Source organism: Poecilia reticulata, linkage group LG16, assembly GCF_000633615.1.
Source record: "Poecilia reticulata strain Guanapo linkage group LG16, Guppy_female_1.0+MT, whole genome shotgun sequence".
Lineage (NCBI taxonomy): Eukaryota > Metazoa > Chordata > Actinopteri > Cyprinodontiformes > Poeciliidae > Poecilia > Poecilia reticulata.
Window position 1 is genome coordinate 6,125,789 of NC_024346.1, and position 23,458 is coordinate 6,149,246.

The window sequence follows — 23,458 nt, forward strand, 5'->3', positions numbered from 1 at the left end:
ATCGTTTAGTCTTTAAACTACCAAAATGTCCTCATAACTTTATATTTTAGTCCATCTGATGACTTGAGTCGCCTTTTTACCAAATACTTTTTCACTCTTTAGTAATTTCTTGGACGGCTGCATTTTGCTGTTGAGTTGAAGTTGTGCTGACCTCACTTGAGAATAATTTTCTACCCTCTCAGCTGAGTTTATCTTCAGTCCTGTACATCCTCATAACAGTAAAGACTTTCCCGATATGGATCACTGCCAAAACACAAGGATCCATTTTATTCCCCCCCCCCCAGAGTCTTTTATGGAGATCCATTCATGAGTTCCTCATGCGATCGGACAGATAAGATCACATCGCCTCGACGTTGGTCGCAAGATAATCATCCATGTGTGTTTGAGTGTGACTGTTTAAACACATAAAAAAAACTCATTTTTTTCTCACGAGCCAACCACGGAGTGTTTTATTGGGTGCTTCAGATATACAAGTGCACGACAAACCACTCTGCACACGGCAGAGGTGGCGGGTAGCCAGTAAATATACAAGTCCTGCCTCTTTCACAGGCAGACCCAGACTTTTAGTGGTCTGCCTCAAAAGCCTTTGAAAAAATACATACAGTACAAACAAAATCAGAAGAGGTTAAAAGCAAGAAGAATCGACTGGGGCTAATCTTCTTCCATGCAGTTAACGTCACTGATGACAATTACAAAAAAAATCTCCAAAAAACGAGCAAAGAAATTCAAATCAAAAGCATACTCTGCAGTTTTGTTCCAGGTGCCACTAAGAAAAATGAGAATACATACTGTATAGTCAGAGGACAATGCAAGTGATAATAATGATATTGTTTTTTTTCTCCAATACAATACTTCCAACATTCAGATATTGGAAAATAAAAATCCCAATCTACTCTTTGTATAAAAAAGAAGCTTTCAAGTCAACAAGGAACAAAGAACAAATTTTTTTTTTTGTTAAAAATTTTCTCGTTTTTTGCACAGAAAAGGTAGATAAAATGGGGAGGAACAGCAGGAGGGCAGTAACAGGAGGGCAGGTTCACCGTTGCACTTAGTGAGTGTGCTTTGACGTACGAAGGATGAGAGGTAGAGAGAGGTTCAGAGATGAGGAGGGAGGACGGGGCGCCGCAGTTGCTGCAGCAGCAGCGGCGGCGACAGCTCTATGTAGCGTATCTCTTCGTCCATTGTTTAGCTATTCTGTCATGCTCTGTTCTGTTGGTCAGGTACTGTGTGGCGATGCTTCCCACCAGGGGGTCGGCTGAAAGGAGACAGAAACACACCAAATTAACTCGTTTCTATTAAACCAGAGCAGCAAAAAACAATAAAGAAAACTTGATCTAATCATATTTTATAAGGTGTTTATATGACAAACCGACACAGATGGTGCATCATTTTGAAGCAGAAGGAAAATTATGCAGAGTATTTAAAAAAAAGTAAAAAATAGTGTCCTTTAAAACTGAAACGATTAATCAGATTAATCACGATTAGCCGTGATTACACCAATATACCCCAATTTAAATAACTAAATTATAAGCCAACATTTATATCCCTTACACAGATTCTAAACTCATTGAGCCATTAAGAGTTGGGTTGAAATGATTAATCAGATTAATCACAATTAATCGATTACTAAATTAGTTGACGATTATTTCAGTTATCGAGAATTTAGACTCGATATAGAGCAAAATAGAACAAAACCATACCAAAATGTATACATTTTCCATTTAAGATAAAAAAAAAAAACACATTTGTCTGTAAATATGTTCTACTCAGAATTCTTTAAATCAGATTAATTGATTAATCTTCAGGATAATTGATTACTAAAATAATCAGTTGCAGCCCTATTAACGGTATGCTTAAAGTCTACTTTTTTAAAAACGTATGTGTCCCAATTTAATCCGTAGTAGTATTAAATTAATATACATTCCAGTATAGTAAAAGTACGTGGTGCGCAGTATACTGGCTAAACTTATAAGTATTCTAGTTTTTGCAAAAGGAAAATTTGAAGTTGAAGGAAAATGTATCGTTTTTTTAATGACCACAATAAAAAAAGTAAAATAGGGTCTTTAGGGCTGATATTATTGTTATTAATGAACTAAACTAATGATTAGTCAATCGATTAATCGTTGACAGGAATATTCAGACAAAAAACAGAAAGTTTGCTAATATGGCAACACAGTCAGAGCAGTAATTCAGCCAAAAACTACACAAAAAATATAAACATTTTGCATTTAAGATAAAAAAAATAATCCTTTTTCTATAAATGTATTCTACTCATAACTCTTCAAGTGGTGTAGTTTTAGCTAAAGTAATGATATATTATTACATTTTAGGCAATAAAATCTGGTTTAAGAAAGGAATTGAATTATTTGCATCCTTCAATGTATTTATAAAAAAGTAAAAAATTTTTAAAATAAAATCTTAAACTTTTTGCCGATTGAATCAACAGATCACTAAAATAATCATTTGTTGTAACCCAAATGTCAGTTGATAAGGTTGTTAAATGTTTTTGGTCCAGCTTCGTCCTCATGAAGCTTCAGACGTTTCCACTGAGAGGAGAAAGTAAAACCCAACTGTTCTGATGTGTCACATGGAAATAATTGGAGAGAAAACCAGCAGCAGGTCACTGGGAGCATCGCTTCGATCGCAGCTGGTTCCTGTACCGATTATTTATTCAAGCAGGACTGCCAGTAGCAATTTATTCCAGAAAGTGTTTTACAAAAACATCTTGTTACTGCATTACTGGTGAATATATCTATGGTGGCTTATTGGAAAAATAATGGAGAACATTTCTGCCAAAAACTAGAAAAACTTTGAGTTTGAAAAATCTAAAATTTGCTATAAAAAAAACCCAAAAAAAACAACAACATTACAATATTTTGAGATTAATCCCAGAAATTTTCTAAAAAAAACAACAACAAAAAAAAACATCGACATTTCTGAGTTTGAAAAGTTTAAAATTTGCAAGAAAAAAATATCTAAATTTGAGATTAATCTCTGAATTTTTTTTAAGAAAAAATTGGGAAATTTCTGAGTTTGAAAAATTTTAAATTTACTGAAGAAAATTCAGATTAATCTCAAAAATTTTCTTAAATCGGAAGTAAAAAATGTCCGAAAATCTCCAAGTTTCAAAAGTACATTTTTTTTCTTGAAAAGATATTTTAAGATTAGTCTCAAAAAATGTTCTAAGAAAAAACTAAAATTTCTGATTTTGCAAAGTCAAAAATTAGCTAAAAAACATTCTGAAATTTTGAAATTAATGTCAAGAGTTTTCTAGAATTGCTGAGGTTTCAAAAGCCAAGATTTGTCTAGAAAAAACTCTGGTGTTCTGGCTCTGCATCCAAAACCAGAACCAAACATGGAGAAGCAGCATCCAGCTTCTATGCACCACAAATCTGGAACAAACTTCCAGAAACCTGAAAAGCACCCGAAACACTGAGTTCCTATAAATCAGGACTAAAGTCCCAGCTGTTTAGAGTTGCTTTTGAAACATACTAAATGAAACACTGATAAACATATTAGATGTGTGATGTTGATTTTGATGATGTTTAATGTTTACCGGTTTCACAATTGGTGATACAAATAAACATGATTGATTGATAAAGTACTTTCAGAGATTGGTTCTATTTAATGCAACAGTAACAAAAAGGACCCAGAGGTTATAACAAACCTGGTTTGACTGAAACAATGTGTTTCCATTTACCCTCAGCTTGTTTCTCCCTGCCTAATAAGAATCTGCATCGGTTTCACAGAGTAATCGGCGCCGTCGCAGCTGCAAATGAATAGGAATCATGACTGTAATGGGTTCGGACACCGCGACCCGACTTCATTAAGATGTAAATACAGCCTGGAGAAAAACATCCACCTGCATTCAGGCGCCTCTGCTAACCAAAACAAGAGCAACAGAAGCGCCGAGCTGCAGCTGCTGCGGTGAGGAAATGGACCAAAACAGATTCAGCGGAAACAAATCAGAGAAAAATCAGAATGATCATTATTTGGTTCATGTTTAGGAAGTTTCAAACCAGGCGACATCAAATCTAAATTAGCCTGGAAATTGATTTAGCTTGGTGAAATCAAGAAGACGTCCCTCCAGGAGCAGCGCAGACGTTATGAATAAACGAGTTAATGAAACAAATAAAATGAGATTAAAGCCATTACTTTTTATTCCCTGTGCTTTTAAATTTAGTCTCTTAGAAAACCACAGCGTTTTGCTTCAAGAAGAGGGTTTTGTAGCTTTTACCTCAGGTTCATCTGTACAGCAACAACAAGGTTCAAAGTGTTTTAGATGATAAGAAAACAAACATTATTGTGGCAGGATAAAAAGCAGTGATAAAAAGTTGTAACCCAGACCAGAATTAATCAATTTTCCATTTATTGTTAATCAAAGGCAACACTAAACATGCTCGTTTTCAGCGTTCATTTAAATTAACTCAGTGTTTCAGCAGTTTTGCAGTTTTCTGGAAGCTGGTTCCAGATTAGAGAAGCGTAAAAACTGAGTGTTGCTTCTTTTAGTTGCTGTGTTTCTGCAGTAATTCCTGTTATATTTGCAGCAGTTTCAGAAAAAAACCCTTAGCACAGTGAATACCGTGGGGAAAAACAAAAGCTATGTTTACACAGCAGACCTTGATGATTAATTCACCTTTCTTTGCGTGTTTGATCATATTACTAATTAAACCTGAGCGTAAAGACACTTCTGTGTGAACGGTTTACGACCCCAAAGTGACCCGGATGCACAGAAGAACAGACGTCACAAAGCAGCACAACGTTTACACAAGTAATGATGGATGGAGGCTTTATGAAGCGGTTGACCCAGAAAACCTGCAAGTCTGTCAACGTCGACATTCGTCCAAGTTAAAAAAAATGTTTAAAGTTGAAAATATAACAAGGTAATTGATGCGTTACTGGAAGACATTTTCTACAATACAAAAAACTACAGACTACCTAAAAACTACCTAAACACCAACTATAAAGCCGTAAAACAAGCAAACATAAAAACTACAATTAAAATAAATAGTTTTGCAGTTGTTAGTTGTTTCATCCTAATTAAAGTTCTTCATCCATTACTTGTCACTTTATTTGCTGAAATTGTTGGCATAGCGACCATATAATGTTGCCATTATCCTAGCAAAGAGGCTAATTTACCAGTAGCATCGTTGCTGGTGTATAAAAAACACTATAAATAAATAAACAATGATGGGGCGCAAGCAAAGCCTGGAGGCCCGCCAGGCTTATAACACACTGATTTATGGATTTTAAAGTTTATTCAGCAATTGGAGCTGGCAGTATCGTCACAAGATCATAACAATGTGAAGGAAGCAAATGAAAGAGAAAGTAAAACTAATAGTGACGAAATTTTGGCAGTAACATCTGCAGAGAAATCAGTTTGGATTTCTGGAAGTACTGACAGGCTTCCTTCATAAATTCATAAACATAATTTGCAGCGGTTGTTTTACTGGGTCTGACTTCTTCTGGTGCAGAATTATGACTTAAGATTCACGTCAATGACCGTTCAGACTGCAGACGCTATGAAACAATCGGATCTGAATTAGAACCACATACTGATTTTTTTGAGTGCTGTGAGAAAGTTGGATATGGGTCACATTTGGGCCAAAAAAGAGGATTTGGTTCGCATTTTCCTGCTGAGTGAATGTAGCCCAAGTCCAAGCCAAACAGAGAAAACAATGAAGCTGCTATTTTTACCCCAGGATAATATCCATTTTTGCTCATCAGAGTTTTCTGCACTGAAAATGTAGGTGTTTTTTTTAGCAGAAACATTTACATGACCTTGAAGATTTGGATTCGTCACAAGTTTGTTTTGTGAAAGCAGTCTGAAAGATCGCATTGAAAATGAATCAACTTCAACTTTAGCATCCAGAGGGTGGCGTTACCTGGGTTGCAGTCTGTGAGCAGGGAGCAGATGGACAGCAGCACCTTGGAGATGGTGAGGGCGGGGCTCCAGTTGTCCTTCAGGATGTCCAGACAGATCACTCCCTGACTGTTGATGTTGCAGTGATAGATCCTCGTGCGAAACGTTACCTGCAGACAAAAAAACAAACAGAAAAATTAACGCTGGTGTGAAGAAAATATTTTTAAAAATCACTTATTATGCTTCCTTGAACAGGTCAGGATATTTTATGGCCTATACAAAACATGGCCGTTACACTTGTTGGCATGAAATCMTTCTTCWATAATGAGGGCGTATGGGAGTAAAACTAGATGACCAAAAGTCCTGGAGTTCCATTGGGGTTCCTAGGTAACGGGCGGGGCCTCACTGGGGTTGCTAGGTAACGGGCTGGGCCTCCCTGGGGTTGCTAGGTAGCGGGCTGGGCCTCACTGGGGTTGCTAGGTAGCGGGCTGGGCCTCACTGGGGTTGCTAGGTAGCGGGCTGGGCCTAACTGGGGCTGCTAGGTAGCGGGCTGGGCCTCACTGGGGTTGCTAGGTAACGGGCTGGGCCTCACTGGGGTTGCTAGGGGTTGCTGTTTTTAGAAGCAGCCGAGACCCAAATAGAAATAGAAAAAACATGTAAAATATGAATTTTCCATAACACATCACTTTGTAAAGTCAACATATCTGCATTAGAAATAATACAAAGTTAAATAAATAAGACTGTGTACGTCTCATTTTATTTGAGCTGTACTGTAGAAAAATGTTGATTTATTGCACTTAAAAGCTAATGGTGATTCAATAAAAGGCAGAAATCACCTAAAATTAAAGATTTCCCAGATAAATAGAAACCAGATTTGCAGAAGGTGCAAAAATACCAGCAGCAAATAAAAGACAATATGATAAAAATGTATTGAATTTTAGGCAGTGCATTACAAAATAACTGTGTTCAGATTGCATCTTCAACTTAATGACAGCTGGCATAAGAAAATGATAGTATTAGGGTAGTTACAGCTTAAATTAATGAAACAAAAAATACATTTAAAACTTTTTCTTCGATTTAATGGTTTTTAAGACAATTGCATTGTACTTTGTTTTGTATTTATTGACAAAATTAAGTCATTTAATCTCGTTTCATAGAATATTTGTTGTAGGAAGTCAAATTACTCATATCAGTCCATGGATAACAGATGGAAAAATTACCTTTTGGCCAATTCTGGCACATTTACATACATCTTCATTGTCCCTGTCAAATAAGTTAATCAAAAAAAAAAATTTTTTAATGCGTCTTTGTTGTGAAGTCATACTAAAAAGAGGTCATCTTATTATTCTTCCATTGTGAAGTTCTGAAATAACAGGAGAAATAAATTAGTTTTAGAACAGCAATTAAATTTATCAATGAAATGTAAAACGTAGAAAAACACAACGGGCAGGAAATGCTAAGCAACATTTTGTGACATGTTCCTGGCAGTTTGTCAGGTTAAGGGCTTTGTTTTCATTGGCAGCAGTAATAAGTGAGACATTGGGGACGTCTTAAAGCTCTCTCAGCTTCTTCACATTACCGCTGACTTTCCAGCATCAGCGCTGCTGTAAAGGCTGATTGAGAGCTCCACTGAGGGCCGTTTGCACCGTTCGTCAATGTAGCCGACAAATTTACAGATCTTTAAACGACTGTATTTTATCAGGACTTAAATCTGGGATTTCTTTTAAAGGGATTATGCAAAATTCACATTTTGCATGGCTTCATGCTTTAATTTGACGCTTAAGAAGACAAAAAATAACAAACATCCGATCGTTTTTTGGCAATAAATATGTATTTTTTGGAGTCTGGAAAATTTGCCGTTTCAAAAACCTTCCTAAGGCACGGCCCCGTTACCTAGCAACCCCAGCCAAGCCTGGCCCCGTTACCTAGCAACCCAAGCAGAGCTCTAGAATGTTTGGTCAGGTAATTTTATCGCTGTACATCAGCTGCTGGAAAAGACCAGTGTTTTACCGCTGAACTACTTGCTGCATCCTTGTTGGTTTACACAAAATTCACATTTTGCACATTTTTGTTCCTCCATTTCAGTTCCTATTGCTCCTAAAAACAGTCCAAGCACTTAAATAAACACTCAAATCATTTCAAGACACTAAAAAGCATTTGCCAACATTTTGCCATTTGTCAAAAACATCAGTTTCAAAAACCAAATCAAATCAGCAGGGACTAAGGCACCTAGCAACTCCAGCAAAGCCCAGCCTGCTGCCTAGCAACCCCAGCTGAACTCTACTTGCTGCATTCTTGTCAGTTGTGCATGAGGCTCTATTTCTGCTTTTCAAAGATGTAGAGTTGCATATTTGAGCATCTGTTTTCAGTCATTTTCAAGTGTGAGTGTACATGTTGAGATGGGGCCAGCAGCAGATTATTTGGATTTAAAGTGACAATGGGCTATAAAGCAGCTCATTTTGAAAGGAGCCTAAACAGAATAAAAATTAAATCTCATTATCTAAGAATGATTTAGTGTAATAAATGCAATGAGCATGTTCTGTATAGACCTGTTCTGACCTGTTCAAGGAAGCATAATGGGTCACCTTTAAATTCTGCACCAGAGCATTACTAAATCTGGTGCTTTTAAAAACCTGACCACCAGAGGGCAGCGCGTTCTAAAAAGCACGACACCTCAACAATATGAGCTCTGTTAAGAAAAACTGGACTCCAGCACCCAAGTGTCAATTAGTTCTTCCACTTGTAAAAGTAAACAGCCTCCTGTGACGGCGCGGGCTCCAGCGGTGAATCATAAGGACAACACACTCCTTCCTGACAGCTCAACCAGCTAATGACCTCCCACAGAAATCAGGATCTGACCTCCTGACCCTGAGGAAAACCTCCATCCAAACCCCCGCCACCCCAAGAAAAAGACTCTAGATTCCTCGTTTTAAAACCAAACTACACATTCATTTCTGCAGTGAAGGTGTCTGTGGCTGCGCCACACCTAACGCTTTGTGTGTGTGTGTGTGTGTGTGTGTGTGTTTGAAGGGGGGTTTGGCTGCAGATCACAGTGTGCTGGATGGGGTAAGAGGTACTGAAGGGGGCGGGAACACTCAATCCCTCTGGCCACAGAAAGCTGGGTCGGAGCCTGTGGATTTGTTTGAGTCTTCTGTCAAACACGGAGCTGCTGGTTTCACAGCACAAAGACAGAAAAGGAGGTGTGTGTGTGTGTGTGTGTGTGTGTGAGAGCGCGCGCGTGTGCGTGGAAAACCTCCGGACAGGTTTTTTTTTGCCGCACCAAAAATATCTACGAGACTTTCCCAGACGGCGAATGTGTTCAGAATAAACAGAGTTTGATTTGCTAATAGAAACTGTGTCAAAAAGCTACAAACATAAACCGAACAGATTCACACATTGTAGATTCTCTACAACCAGAGTTCGTTAATCTTCCCTCGGTAAAATTCAAGCACTTTTCAAGCTTTTCCAGCACCACTTTGGAGATAATGACTACCATTGGTTTTAGCTGTTAAATTATCAATATAATGCGCTAAAGATTAAATGTATGCCTGATATTTAAAAGAAGTTACTCAGTGCTTTAGTACCAATTGTCAACACTACGACAATAAGATAAGGACAGAAAAAAGTTTTAATTAAGAAAAAAGAAACGTGGGAGAGGGAAGTAGTTCAGCTATGCTAGCTTGACTTTGACAACCTTAATTAGGATGTGCTGTGGAATTAGCTGGTTTTCAGTGCAGTTATAAAATAAAAGAAAGCAACCTAAACAACAACTCTGACAGATCACCAGTAGAGCAGGTGTTTAAATTAGATAATCAACCCCTGCTGTGTTAGTTTAGCTAATAGCAGCGGTAGCTAATCTACCACAGCGATCATTTAAGAATAGCAAAACATTACAAACGATAATGAGATTTTAGTCTTGTATAATAAGTCTAAAATCTCATTATATAAGAATGATTTTGTGCAAAGATGTAATGAACATGTTGTGTATAGTCCCAACCAGCTCAAGGAAGCATAACAGGTCACCTTTAATAAATAACTAATAGGCTCCAGTTATATTGAGCATTTCTGTCAATTCCATCATATATAGACGATACAATACATTTAAGGTCAGCTTATTATGCAAAATGGTAAAAAATGTCATTGAGTCACCGACTTTGCAGCAGTGTATGTGGTGACAGTGGAAAGGAAAACAAGAACAACAAAACTCATCCGCTTTGACTGACTGGAGATCATAAGTTTAAATTGTTTAATTTAATTGAAAACAGAAGGACGTGTCCACTGACCTTGGGGGGTTTGAATGGGTAGTCGGGTGTGAAGGCGATGTCCAGGAAGAAGACTCCTCCCTCGTACACGGAGCCCGGAGGGCCCAAGATGGTCGACCTCCACTCATAGATGTTGTCTCCTTTGGGGCCGGCGCTGCGAAATCGAAACAAGACATGAGTTAATATTAATGAGAAAAGAGACCCAACAGAGATCTGTGTGGACAAAATGTCTCCTGACAGGACAATGATGAAGATTTGTAGAAAGATGAAACCAGGAACAAGGTTTGTACCACAACAAAATTCAGGCACCAGAACCACACTTTGAAGATAAAAACAATACAACTAAAGTTAGATTATTGCGGTTATTGATAATGTCTTGTGGTTGCATTCTGCAGCAGGTCTAACAACAACACAGAAAACAATAAGTAGTTAAAAAGCTGCCTGGCTACTAAATCATGACACTGAAACCACAGAATATTAAGGTTTTGTGAAGCTGAACACCACATCTGCTACATATGATGAGTAATTAATGCCCCCATCCTGTAGTTTGTGATGAGACCTTGATCTGGTGTAAAGCCAGAAAAACACCGAGACAATAAATAATCCCTCCGACGTCGGGTAACTACAACGCCTGGTGTTCATGTCGGAGAGTCGCCTGTGGCCAGATGTGTGGACACACTGGGCTGCTTTCAGCCGCGGTTCCCGTTTCACTGAAACCAGTAATGATATTTCATGAATGAGACCGTCTGGCAACAAATGGCCCTCTGTGATGAGGAATTAGACATCTCCCTGTTTAGATGGGTTACAATTTAATCTACTTTAAAAGAACAACACTTTAAATCAGTGGTCCCCAAACTACGGCCCCACATTTGGTCCGGCTCCCCCAATAATACCAGAGAGCACTCAGATCTTTTTCATATATTGTATTTTCCAGTTTATATGTGGATTTTTCTTCAACCACCAGGGGGCTCTTTAGCAGGAAGTGTGTCCCATAAACTGTGGGTGTTTTGTTTTGCATGGTGCATTGCTGCCATCTGTTGGACTTTTAGGGAACTGCTTGACTTTTATGTTATTTAATCAGTACGGTTGTTTGCTAGCGGTAGAGCAGATGAACACACGTGTTTATTATGAACGCAACATTCCAAGTTTCCCTCAATGAAATATATACTAGTCAGTCCCAGTGACAGTTTCACTAACGGTTTTTGCCCATGTGCTTTCTGGGTAAAAATCAATCGAGAAACGCGTCCCCCTCCCCCCTGCTGAGCAGTTTCAATCTTCAACCCCCCACCCCCGTCAACAATTTCCGGCAGCGCAGGTGATAAACGTGTAACACTTTTTCTGTTACAAACTGACTCCGGCCCCAACCAGAGAAGGGAAAAGTTATGTGGCCCTCACAGGAAAAACGTTTGGGGGACCACTGCTCTTAAATATTCTGGGTCATGTTATCGAGATCCATCCTGAAACACAAGCAGCAGAAAACACCAGGCGATTAAGACGAAAACGATTAATCGGGAATAATCACAATCACAATAAACCCAGTTAAATAATCATCAACTAATTTAGTGATGGATTAATTATTAATCGGTGTACAGACAAAAAAAAAAAGCAATTTTCTGAAAAAACATACTCAGAGGAGCCAAATCTGTACAAAATATGTATATATTTTTAATTTAAGATAATAAAAAGATATTTTCTTAAGTTTTGTCTTATAAGTTAGGAGTAGCTTTTCAGGAAGATGTAGCAGCTGTTTTAAGTAAATAATTCCTTAATATTGATTTAAAAAGTACTAGCTCCACCGGCAGATTAGTTCACTTGTAACAACACATTTCTCATGTTAAGAGAATTCATACTTTTTCCATCAATATTAAGACATTATTGACGAAAACAAGCTCTTATATTTTGCTGAAAAGTTACTTGCAAATTAGTTTTGTCTTATTTCAAGTGTACAAAGATATTTTCACTAGAAACAAGACAAAAATACCTGGTAATTTTGTGTTTTTGCAAAGTAATATTGACTTTTTTCAGGTTTTAAAGCTAAAGGTGATTCTACAAACTTAGTTTTCCAAGCAAAACTTAATATTTATTAAATAAAAATAAGTGTAAACAGTTGTAGATTTAAGTGTTGCATAAAAACCTTAGTATTGATGGGAGGTTCCCTCTCTTTTCCACTACACATGTGTGAACATAAGCCTGAGGAAAGACGTCTGAGCCAAGAACACAGCGAGAACACAGAGTTTAGAAAGTTTATTTGGATAACGAGATCTTTACATCACAGATTTAATTTGTTTTGGCAGAACAGAACTCTGTTTGAACAGTTGCCAAATAAACTCCATAATTGCATGTTTAGTTTTTCCTCCAAACAAGCGCTGCCGCATGTCATCCAGACGGAGAGAAACATCTGAGCGCAGCAAAGGAAACGAACCTCCGAATGAAAGGATTTGCGGGCCCATGTTGACATCTGATAGCCAGCAGTTTGAGCCTGTCATAACATCATAAAGTAAGAGCAAACCGCACCATGAACTGCTCCTGGTGTTCGTGTTCCTACATGATTCTGCTGGTTCCAGCAGAGGGAGGCCATTTTTCCTCCTCAGCAACCGAAGATGTTTGGATACTTTTTGGGTCGATGCAGATTAAAGACGTCGTGGATCTGGATCGATTAAACCAAATTTTGTTTTTTGAAGATTTAATTTTTAGAAAATCTAGATTATACTTTCACCAATGACTGGTGTCAGGACGCCTAGAGCGGCCATCTTGGCTTGGACTTTGAATCCAGGTCAACTTTACGACAGAATTTTACAGTTGTTGATTTACTATTCAGAAACCAACTGCTGTGTTATTGTTGGTTTTGCAGGAGGCTCCACTTCTGCTTTTCAAAGATGCAAGGTTGTATAATTGCGCATCTTTTTGAGTTGGAGGGGCGCAGTCATTATTTGGATTTAAAGAAACAAGAAGCTCTCTCAAAACAGGCAGCGCTGATCAGAATACGATCTCATTATAAAAAAAAATTTAACAAACATGTTTTGTATAGGCCAGTAGATCATTCCTAACCTGTTCAAAGAGCTATAATACGTCACCTTTAAAAATAAAAACTACCTGTTATTCTGATACCTGATGACTTTCCACATATTAGACACTGAAACTAAACTTCTTAGAATGAATTGAGTCTAATTGGTTGTGGTTTTTATTCATTTCCAGAGTATTTTACCCATCTGAGATAAACATGAAAGCAGCTGTTATTGTCCCTGAAACTCCGAAGCCGTTTTCACACATAGATGCTGGACAATAGAGAGAGGATGAGGTTCGGCTGTTATCAGGAGTTGCTATTTCACGCATGCAGCTCGCAGCGGGAGGCTGTTCCTGTCGGCCGTATCTGCTGGGTTTAGACAAACGATGGTGCAGGAGGCTGAGCACGACTTGGATTTATCTCAACCTGACCAAACGTTTCACAGACTTCACATTCAGGACGCCGCCAAGTTTGATGACCAAACACATCTGACTCTGAACTTTTATTTTTATACTTTAAGTTACAAGGACAAACTCCAATGTATTTTTATTCTGATTTTAGGAAAGGCATTCAACGTTTTCGAAATATTTCATCATTTTGCAGCTTCTTCCAGAACTGTCCCGTATTTATCCAACAATCAATCATCAACTGAGCAGCTGTTCTGTAGCAACAGAATACACTGATATTCTATTGTTTGAAACATTGTTTTAGAAAAGTTTAAGGGATGTGAATACCTTAAATGCACCAACACTGCAAGGCCTTGCCAGTATTAGTACTTTTAAAGGGGCAGCATTGTGTTTTCCATCCGCATAGCGTCATTTTGTAGCACAATCAAGTAAAAATATATCAAAAATAACTTGATGAAACACCTTGAAATGTCTCTTTAAGAAGCTTCTGCTCTTTCTGAAGCTCCGCTTTCAGGAATTGTCACAACATGGCTCCTTCTTTAACTCTTTAAAACCAGTTTAACCAGCATTCCCCGAGAAGTAGCTCCTATAATGAGCCTAACTGATGCTCAGTTCCACCAGGTATTCGCTAATTTCTGCTGGCTAGTCTGAAGGAGCAGGGGAGGTGCTGCTTGGAACCTGCAGTTCAGAAGAAGAGCTTCGTCTTGAAGGCGGAGCTAGGTTCAACAACTCGTTTTGTACAGCTGAATGGTTGCCATGGAGATTAAAGCATTTTTCTCCAAGATGCATGGAAGAATCAAAGTAACGCTCCAGATACATTTTTGATGAGGGAATCACAATACAACATCATGTAAAGCTAAAAAAAAGCAGATTTCACAAAATACTTCCCTGTAAAAGCCGCCATCATGGTTGACGCATGTGGCTTGTAAAGTGCTGCAAAGTCTCCCTGCGGCACCGATGCATGAAACCTGCTCGCTAACCTCTGCAGTGCCGTCGGCCACTCCCCACATACCACATTACATACTGTGAGACGTTCAAGAGCAGGAAGAATACAGCTGCAGCGAATGAAGCTGGTGGCACGCCGCCATGACTACAGATAAGAAGAAGAAACCAAACTTTGGAAAGACACCACAGCTTCAGCGTGTGACGACAGGCAAGGCAGCATCAGGCGCTGAAATCGGTTAAACTAGATCAGACGGGGCGCCTCTGAAATGCTTCTAAATCCACAAAAAACAGAACATTACTAAGTAGTTTCTGCCTGGTTTATAGTACAAATATCTTAGTAAACTTGAAATAAAACAAAACTAACTTATAAGTAACTTTTCAGTGAGGTAAAGGGGCTTGATTTAAGTAAATACGATTTCCACTGGCAGGTTAATACACTTATAACATGGAAAAATGTGTAAAGTGAAATAATATGCCAGTGGAACTAGCATTTAAAAAAAAAAATCAATATTAAAGCATTATTTACTTAAAACAAGTTCCTTTATCTCTATGAAAAGCTACTTGACAAAACTAAAATTTTCACATAAAAATGGACCAAAGATTCTTGGAATAATTTTGTATTTTTGCTGCGTCTTCGATGAAAAAAAACCCCAAATCAACTTAAATATGTATTATCTACCACTCATCTATTGCCTTTAATCGTTTCTTCTTGAATGTTTTGAAAACAAATTCCAATATCTGACCAGAAATGTACTTAATAAATACAGATAGCCGTTTTGAAACACTAATTTAATTTGCTAAAAATGACAAAAAGCTCTCCAGCCCAGCTCTATGCTGCCACCTTTTTAAAAATCACAAACTAACCACATTTTTGTTCAACCCTGAACTACTGCTAGTGACTCAGTTTTGCCGTCTTGAAATGGTCGTATGCAAATCGCAGCCAGAAGTTAAAACATTTAGCACCAATAAACAACGGAAACGCCACTAAAACTTACATGCAGCGAAAAGATGGAGACGTCCCGACTGCTGCAGGGAATCTCAGCCACACAGGGGCTGAGCGTAAACGCCGAGTCAGTAAGTGAGCGTTCACGCCATCGCCGACTGTTGCTCAGAGACGCGGCCGGCTGTTGATTTGTTGCAGCTGGTTCAGAGCTCATTAACGCCCCAACGGCCTCCCACTCGGCTCACAGTTTAGGGAGAGGCGAACAAATAGAGCAAATGTCAGCCCTTCTAAATGTTTGGAAAAGATTTAAGGTCAGGATTCCTGGAGATAAAACTCTGATGGACGCCTTCTTTTCTCAAAGTCACTCATTTCTTCTAAATTACAAATTTACAGTGTATTCTGAAAGTATTCACTCCTCCTGCCAAAACGGCAACGATTATTATTAGGGCTGCAATGATTCATCGGATGATTAATCACAGGCCAATTATCTGCCTCCAGGTTTTGTTATGTTTTACTGTTTAGTGCCGGATAATTATTTTAGCCATAATTATGAGATACTTTGTTGTTCATATATTACACAACATCCCATAGAAAAAATTAAAGGTGACCTGTTATGCTTCCTGAACAGGTTAGGATAGATGTGTGGGCTTTTACAAGGCATGTTCATTGCACGTTTTGCACAAAATCATTCTTAGAAAATGAGATTTTAATCTTATTTTGAGCTCCTTTCAGAGTTAGCCGTTTTAGGGCGTCTGGTCACTTTAAATCCAAATAAGCTGCTGCTGGCCACACACCCAAAAAAAATCAACATTTCCACTCACACATGGAAATGGCTGCAAACAGTTATACAACTACATATATTTGAAAAGCAGAAGTGGAGCCTCCTGCCAAACCAACAAGAATGCACCAAGTAGTTTCTGGATGGCAAGTCAACAACAAAACACTTATCTTTTCCAGCAGCCATTGTCCAATGCATGCAGCAGAAAAACCAGCTGGGGTTGCTAGGTAACAGGCGGAGTAGTTTTATTTAAGCACCAAGGCTGCTTTTAGAAAAAGTTGAGACCAAAATGGAAGTACAAAAACATTATTGATATTGTGAATAATAAAAAATGTATTTAGTTTTTTCACCTGAACTGAAATTTATCACGATAAATTGAAATTCTTATGACAACAAATTTATTACGATAAATGATAAACGATACGATAAATGCTTGCTCCTACATCGTAATTTACAATCTACTGATATTTGAGTCTCTTGTGAAAAAAATAAAGATTTCAGCTTCTTTTTTTTTTAGCCATGATGTAAAATGTATAAGAATACATTAAAATTCTCATCATGACAAGAAATTTATCACGATAAGTAATAAACGATACGATAAAGGCTCTTCAGTGTACAGGACTTACTGTCCTATACATTGTCCTTTTTTCTGCTGTGTTGAAAGTCAAAAATCTATCCAAAGTCAAACAAACACCAAAGAAAAACAAACAACGCTTATCTACCATCTGAAGGAGACTGATGATTATTATCCATCAGCTTTCCTTTCTTCACAAATCCATGACACCATGAGCTGGATTAGTGCAGACTAAAGACTTTGGTTTCGGCTCAAAACAAAAAGACAATAACCTCTGTGTAAATGGAGCTCCATGTGCAGCCGAATGTCAGCCGAATGCCTTCATTCAGCCAGTATTTGGGTCATTTGTTTCAGGGGTCGGGGATGCATTAGAGCGCGGGTGTCTGTGAGAATCTCACCACGGCCCTGTCCTCTGAGATTACACTCATGCAGGAAACCACTTCGACAGCTGGGCTGGCTCCTCCACAGCGGAGCACCAAAAATAGAGCTTAACCACAAACACACACTGCTCCCCTTTCTCTGCGCCTCTGCTCCTTCCTCTGACGTCTGTTATCTTCATCTAGAATCACGGATGCAACCAACGATTAATCGGGTTATCGGTTATTCTATCGATTAATCGGATTTTTAAAAAATTGTGCACTCAACAGATTTTTTCATTGAACCACTTAAGCTTTTTGTAGAAATATATTAAAAGATGCAAATCAAATATGTAATTCCCATTTTTAATTTAAAAACATTTTATTGCCACTTGAGGAGTTTTAGCTAAAACATATTTACAGACCTATGTTTTCCCATCTTAAATGCAAAATGCATAATTGTTTTGTACAGATTTGGCTTAATTACTGCTGAATAGGTTTTTTCAGCAAATGGCCTCGTTTGAGTCTGTATACTCCAGTTAACGATTAATCGTTTCCTAAAATTAGTTGACAGTTGTTTCAATCATTGATTCATCTGATTAATCGTTTCAGCCCTAGATAGAAGTACTTATATTTTCACCCTACATGATGGGATGGATAAAACATTTAAAATGTAAAATAAAAAAGCCTCTTTCATTCGCAAAACCAAACAATTTAGTTTATGATGGCAAATTTGGTTCGACAATCCAATTTTATTTTTAGAGACCAAGCTCAATAAAACCACCCTCTCTTATAATAGACACTTAATATTAAAGTTATTTTTTATAGTGCTATCAATAAATTAAAAACTTTAGTCAGATTAATCACACTAGCAGTGTGGATAACCACGATTAATCACTATGCATAACTCTAAGCTTGAAATTTAAATTTTGTGTTTTATAAGTAATAAGTTTTATATTTCCAACACTGTAATCTTTCCCTGGAAAATAGAGTTTTATTTATTTACTCATCTCTTAAGTTTTGATATTGTGACTATATTTGTGAAACTTGCTTTGTGGTGAATGAAAGATAAAAAAAAAAGATTGATTTTTCAACTATGTGCAGCAGAATCATTTTGTGCAGCCAGCTTTATACAATGTGTGTGTAAGGGAAGCAAGTCATTTTATGTCACACCAAAGTTGTTTAACAGGCTTACATTGTCATATATGGTTATTTTTTTTACCTCCAGTCTCTAAATTACCCGTGTCATGCTCCATAATCACAGACAGCAGTAATAATTTCCATTTATATTAAAATGACCTTTCCTTTCCCAGATGCAGTACTGTATCCCAGACTGAAAGGTCCTTCGCTCGTTTAATCATCCACGCCGTCTTATTTTATTGTCAGCCCGATCTCCAAAAGATAACCTTTATCTAATCTCCGCCGCATCGCCGACACATCTCAGCGTTACTGTCACCCTGAACCAATTCCCCCAGACAACACGGATCAGGTTAAATCGATGGCAGAGACGCAGTCACGAGGTTGGATGAATTCATTCCCTGTGATCAAATTTGCAGAGAAAAAGACTGAATTTAATGTCTTTAGGGGGAAAGATAATTTAATTTAGAAATGCTGAGATACAAAGTGAAAATGAAACTACACAAACCCAACAGAGATGACAAAGAAGCAGCAAATGGCAGAAATTTTTTTTATTTTTTTTACCATCAACACACCAGTCTTCAGCGGAGATAAATGGTGTTTTTATGAGAGTTTAGCTGCAGTTTTGACATCAGCTAATGTTTCTCTGCAATTGACATGACACCAGCTCCGCTGCCATGTGGAAGTACAGCAAACCTCCGACAAACAAACAATATAATGTTAGAGGTAGTGGAACTCAATGCGTTACCAGTCATTTTTGCCTCATCCCCCAACAATGAGGCAAAGACGACAGGCAAGAAAATTCTCAGAGTCGTCCATCAGATCTGTAAGGGTATTTGCAGAAAACAACGGAGAAATCAACGTTAAAGTCCAAGGCAGAGGAAGAATGAGGATGCGAGTGTGAAAGCTGTTGGATGGATTTTGTTCATATAAAATGGTTGAGTAAAGACTTGAATGACATTGGCTTGTGAAATCTACCTTCAGAAAAAAGCTTAAAAATAAACAATAGCATAAAAAGGTGCTTCGATGTAAATACCGCAGTTACTGCAGCACATGTTTTCATGCAGCGACAGCGCTCCCATTAGAATTTACGCACATAAATCTTTGATTTGACTATCAATGTGTGTTTGTAACAAAAAATGAGATGCTTACTACCAGTTACCTTCGTACCGATTAACTTAGGATCATTTTGGCAGCTAGACCTTTCACGACAACAAATTTTGCCGGATAATAAATTGAAGTCATTGCGATAAACAATAATATTGTTCAAATTGTGTTTCAAATTTGGTTTGGGATATTACTTAAAACAAGCCTCTATGTTTTACTAAAAATTTACTTCTAAGTTAACTTAACTCAAGTTTGCACTTGAAACTAGACCAAAATTACTTTGTATGGTTTTGTTTTGCGGTGCTGAAAGTTGCATTTCATGTTAAATATTCATTTAACAGAGAGATTCTTATTGCTTTTTAAGTTTTAATTTTGTTTCAATCGAATACAACATGGTGCATATTTTTAATTTACGAGTTTATTTCCCAACTCAATGAGAATTGATAAGCGAGATCGATAATGGAATCGGTATTGATAAATCCTCATCAATTCATGTCGCACAGCTAGCTGTTCATAGTGAGTAAATAGCTGCCAGAGTAAAACACTGCACCCTGATAAATAAAACATACAGCGGATCAGTACGTTCTGCAGCTTGTAAGCACAAATCAAGCCATTATCTGCATTATTTGCACTTCCAGTTCGCTCCCTGCAGCTTTCTTTCCATCTTCCTGAGAGCGCAGTCGCTCGGCTCAGATCAGTGCGGCGGCTGCGGCCATCACAAGAGGAACTTTAATGAAGCAATCTTCTTCTCCCCCAGCCGTGAAAAAGCCCCAAGACCAATTAATGTGCAGCCCAACAGCTGAGGTGACACCTCCTTCCTCTGTTCCCTCGTCTTATGCTCTGAAATGACACGGTTTGTTTTATAATCAGGCCTTTCGCTGTTAAACAGCACAATGAATACCGCAATTACAGCCCGGAAAGTTCATCCAGCTTCCAGGGAAATGGTTGAGGAGGTGGATTCATGCTTCCTCAGCCAAAGGGAATAACACAATTTCATTCCCATAAACGCTGCATGCTGGGCTCAGTCAATCTAAAGAGCAGGGTGTATTGAACTGAGGCAGAATGTGTTGTAATAGAGTTTAAAGAAGCGGGCTTTTATTGAGGAAGTTTGCATTCAGTGAGGTTTAAAGTCGAGCTGTAAATAGAGCAGAGGATCTGTGCGTTATCCTCTGCGCTTCTTTTGCAACTTGGAGTTACAACAGATTTTACTGCGGTAAGCATTTTCCTCTGCAGCTGAAAGCTTCCAGCGTCTGATGCAGCGGGCCTCCAGCCCGGGATTTAATCATTTAACACACATCATTACCATAAAAAAAAGAAAAAATACACACTGCTAGCATGAAGAAAGCACAACTCCAAAAGTCTCACTTATCAAACCAAACAAATAAATAAATAAATAAAAAAAATAAAACTGGTAAAAAAGCACTTGAAACCTGAAACTGTTCATGTTTTATTCATTGTGACGTAATAGAAATAATAGAATTTCACCTCATTTGATAGTCTGGTAGATTTGGTTCGATTTGGGACCAAAATTGCAACATTTGTTTCACTTTCAGCTGCCGTGTTTTGCTTTCTCACTGCACTGTATCAAACTAATTTAGAAACCTGTTCCAGTCCTCACCTCTGGTGGCGCTACACCAAGAACCACTGAAGGAAACGACACAAAAACCTCAGAAGAAAACATGAGCGCAACTTCCTTCTTCACGAAATACAAACAAAAACAAAGTACGAGCGTAGGGCGGCGTGGTAAATCAATATATCACAACAGAGATAATATCAATATTAGTAGATAATACATTTGATAGAATATTCAATATATTAATAATTCTCTGAACTCCGATCCAGAACCGCACAGCATTCTGGGAGATGTAGGCAGAAGAAAGGCTTTAGGTTGGCTAAGTAAGGTTGGTGGAATCAACCAACTCACTCACTCTGGTTCCCTAGCAACTCGCTCACTCTGTGGTTGCCTAGCAACAACTTGCTGAGTAACTGGTGTAACCGCAGTTTAAAATTTCCCCACTGTTCCTCATAACGGCTTAAACAAAAAACAGCGTGGAATGAAAACTGGTAAAACAGGAAATGTCGTGACACCAGTTTGGCAGTATTTCCGATATTTAAAACAAAAAACTAATCAATAATTATCAATACGAGGGGGTAACCCAAAAGTTTCCAGAATGACGCTGCTGCACGCGCAGTTTTCGTAGTACACAATTCTGCCGCTAGGTATTTGTTCAACCACGCCTTCTCAATCAGTGTGCCAAGCGGCGTTGATGTAGAAGGTTTTGTCTACCCGCAGTGAATTTTCTTGTAAGAGCCGTTTTGTCCAGCCGTCATTTTTCTTCATGGAGGAGTTCGATGAGCAGCGTGCGGCTGAAGCTTTGCTTCCTGCTCGGGGAAAAAAAGCATCGGAAACCATTCAAATGTTGAAGACCGCTTACAAGGATGATGCTATGTGTCAAGCTCAAGTTTACTCATAGTTCACCCGCTTTAAAAATGGTGAAATGTCAATTGATTAATTATTGAATTGATGAAAAGCAGTTAACTAAATGATACAAATGGTCAGGCTTTCAAAGAGTGGTATTTGTGTTTGTGGGGCTATAATTGGATTGCTAGAAAAGAAATCAAGGAAATACCCATGTCATTTCCTCTTCAAAAACAACCCAACGCTAAAAAAAAGTAAATTTTGCATAATACTTCCCCTTTAAGGAAGTTGTATTTGGTGTCAACTGAGGTTGTCATTTATTTGTGGGTCTGAGACATTTAGGTGCGACTAAAGAGCAAAAACAGGAGAACTAAGTGAGGAGGCAGATACTTTTCTGCGCTCTCTAGGTCTAAATCATGATTAATGAGCACACAGTAGATTTTTCTTCTTCCTGCAGAAAGATGAAAGCAGTAACAACCTGCTTCTGTCAGTGAGTAATTACACACATTTTCTTTCCTAGAGTAAAACAAGCTGGTATTTGTGCAGATATGTTAAATGGTTTACAGACCAGGAATCTTCAGGCAGAAAACCCCCACCAAAATGCCTTAGAGACAAAACTCCAGCGTCTTACAATTCATGAGCTGAATTAGCCACAAGCAGGATGTTAATATTTTTTAATTTTAAAGGCTTCCATGAAAGTCAACTCCACCATAATTACAAACAGCCCTCTCAGCCTCTCGGGTGCTTCTGCAAGAGCAATCTGTGCAGCCATTTGGTGTTGTGACCGAGGGAATGGACTTATTAACAAAAAGGTCAGTGATCAGAACAAGCTGAGCTGCTAGATCTGCTGCAGAGCCCTGCATGTTTTCCCCCGGCGCTGCATTAGCCCAAAGGTTTGCAGGTTTCTGAGCTGCCAGACACAGAGAGCGGCTGGTCATCTGGGATGTTCTTCACAGCTTAGTTTTGATCACATTACTAAAAATAATAATTTAAGAGCATTTATGATTCAATCCCCACATGGTAAATGAGCAATTAAGATATTTTTAAACCTATTGATACAAGGAGGTGTGAATTAGGGCTGCAACTAGTGATTAGTGTGATGATTAATTGGATGAAAAACACACTGCGCACTGTCTGCAGATTATTCATTTAAGCCTTTTTACACAATATGAGAAATTAGGGCTGAAACAATTAATTGGATTGTGATTAATCGCGATTAATGGTGAATAGTCGTGATTAATCCAATTAATTAATCAAATTAATCGGTTACTGAACTAACCCATCAACTGATTTTGTAATTGATTAATTGTTAACTGGAGTATACAGACTGAAAAAGGTAATTTACTTAAATAAAAACATATTGATAGCAGTAATTAAGTCATAACTGTACAAAAAATGTATCCATTTTGCATTTGAGGTAAAAACACCTTTGTGTGTAAATATGTTTTACCCAAAACGCGTGAAGTGGCCTATTTTTGGCTTCATCTGGCAAAAATGCACTAAAAAAATAAAATGCTATTGCGTAATGAGCAACAAAATGTTTTTTTCTTATCTGAAAAAGAAATTTAATAGTTTATTTGCATATTTTAATATATGTATAATACTGAATATAAAAACCAAGAGGTTAAATAAAAAAGCCTCTAGAATGTTTTTATCCAATTAA

General features: G+C 38.0%; 1 protein-coding gene across 1 annotated transcript in view; it reads right to left on the reverse strand.

Annotated features, from left to right (window-relative positions):
• Nucleotides 1–415: 415 nt before the first annotated feature.
• The window catches only part of LOC103477709 (ubiquitin-conjugating enzyme E2 E2), a 43,536-nt gene continuing 20,493 nt past the window's right edge, over nucleotides 416–23,458 (reverse strand). The window contains exons 4-6 of the mRNA XM_008430993.2: nucleotides 10,147–10,279; nucleotides 5,886–6,033; nucleotides 416–1,255 (exon numbers count right to left, since the gene is read on the reverse strand). Of these exons, the coding sequence (XP_008429215.1) occupies nucleotides 1,158–1,255; nucleotides 5,886–6,033; nucleotides 10,147–10,279 (379 nt within the window). The 3' untranslated portion in view covers nucleotides 416–1,157. The remainder of the gene's footprint in view (nucleotides 1,256–5,885; nucleotides 6,034–10,146; nucleotides 10,280–23,458) is intronic.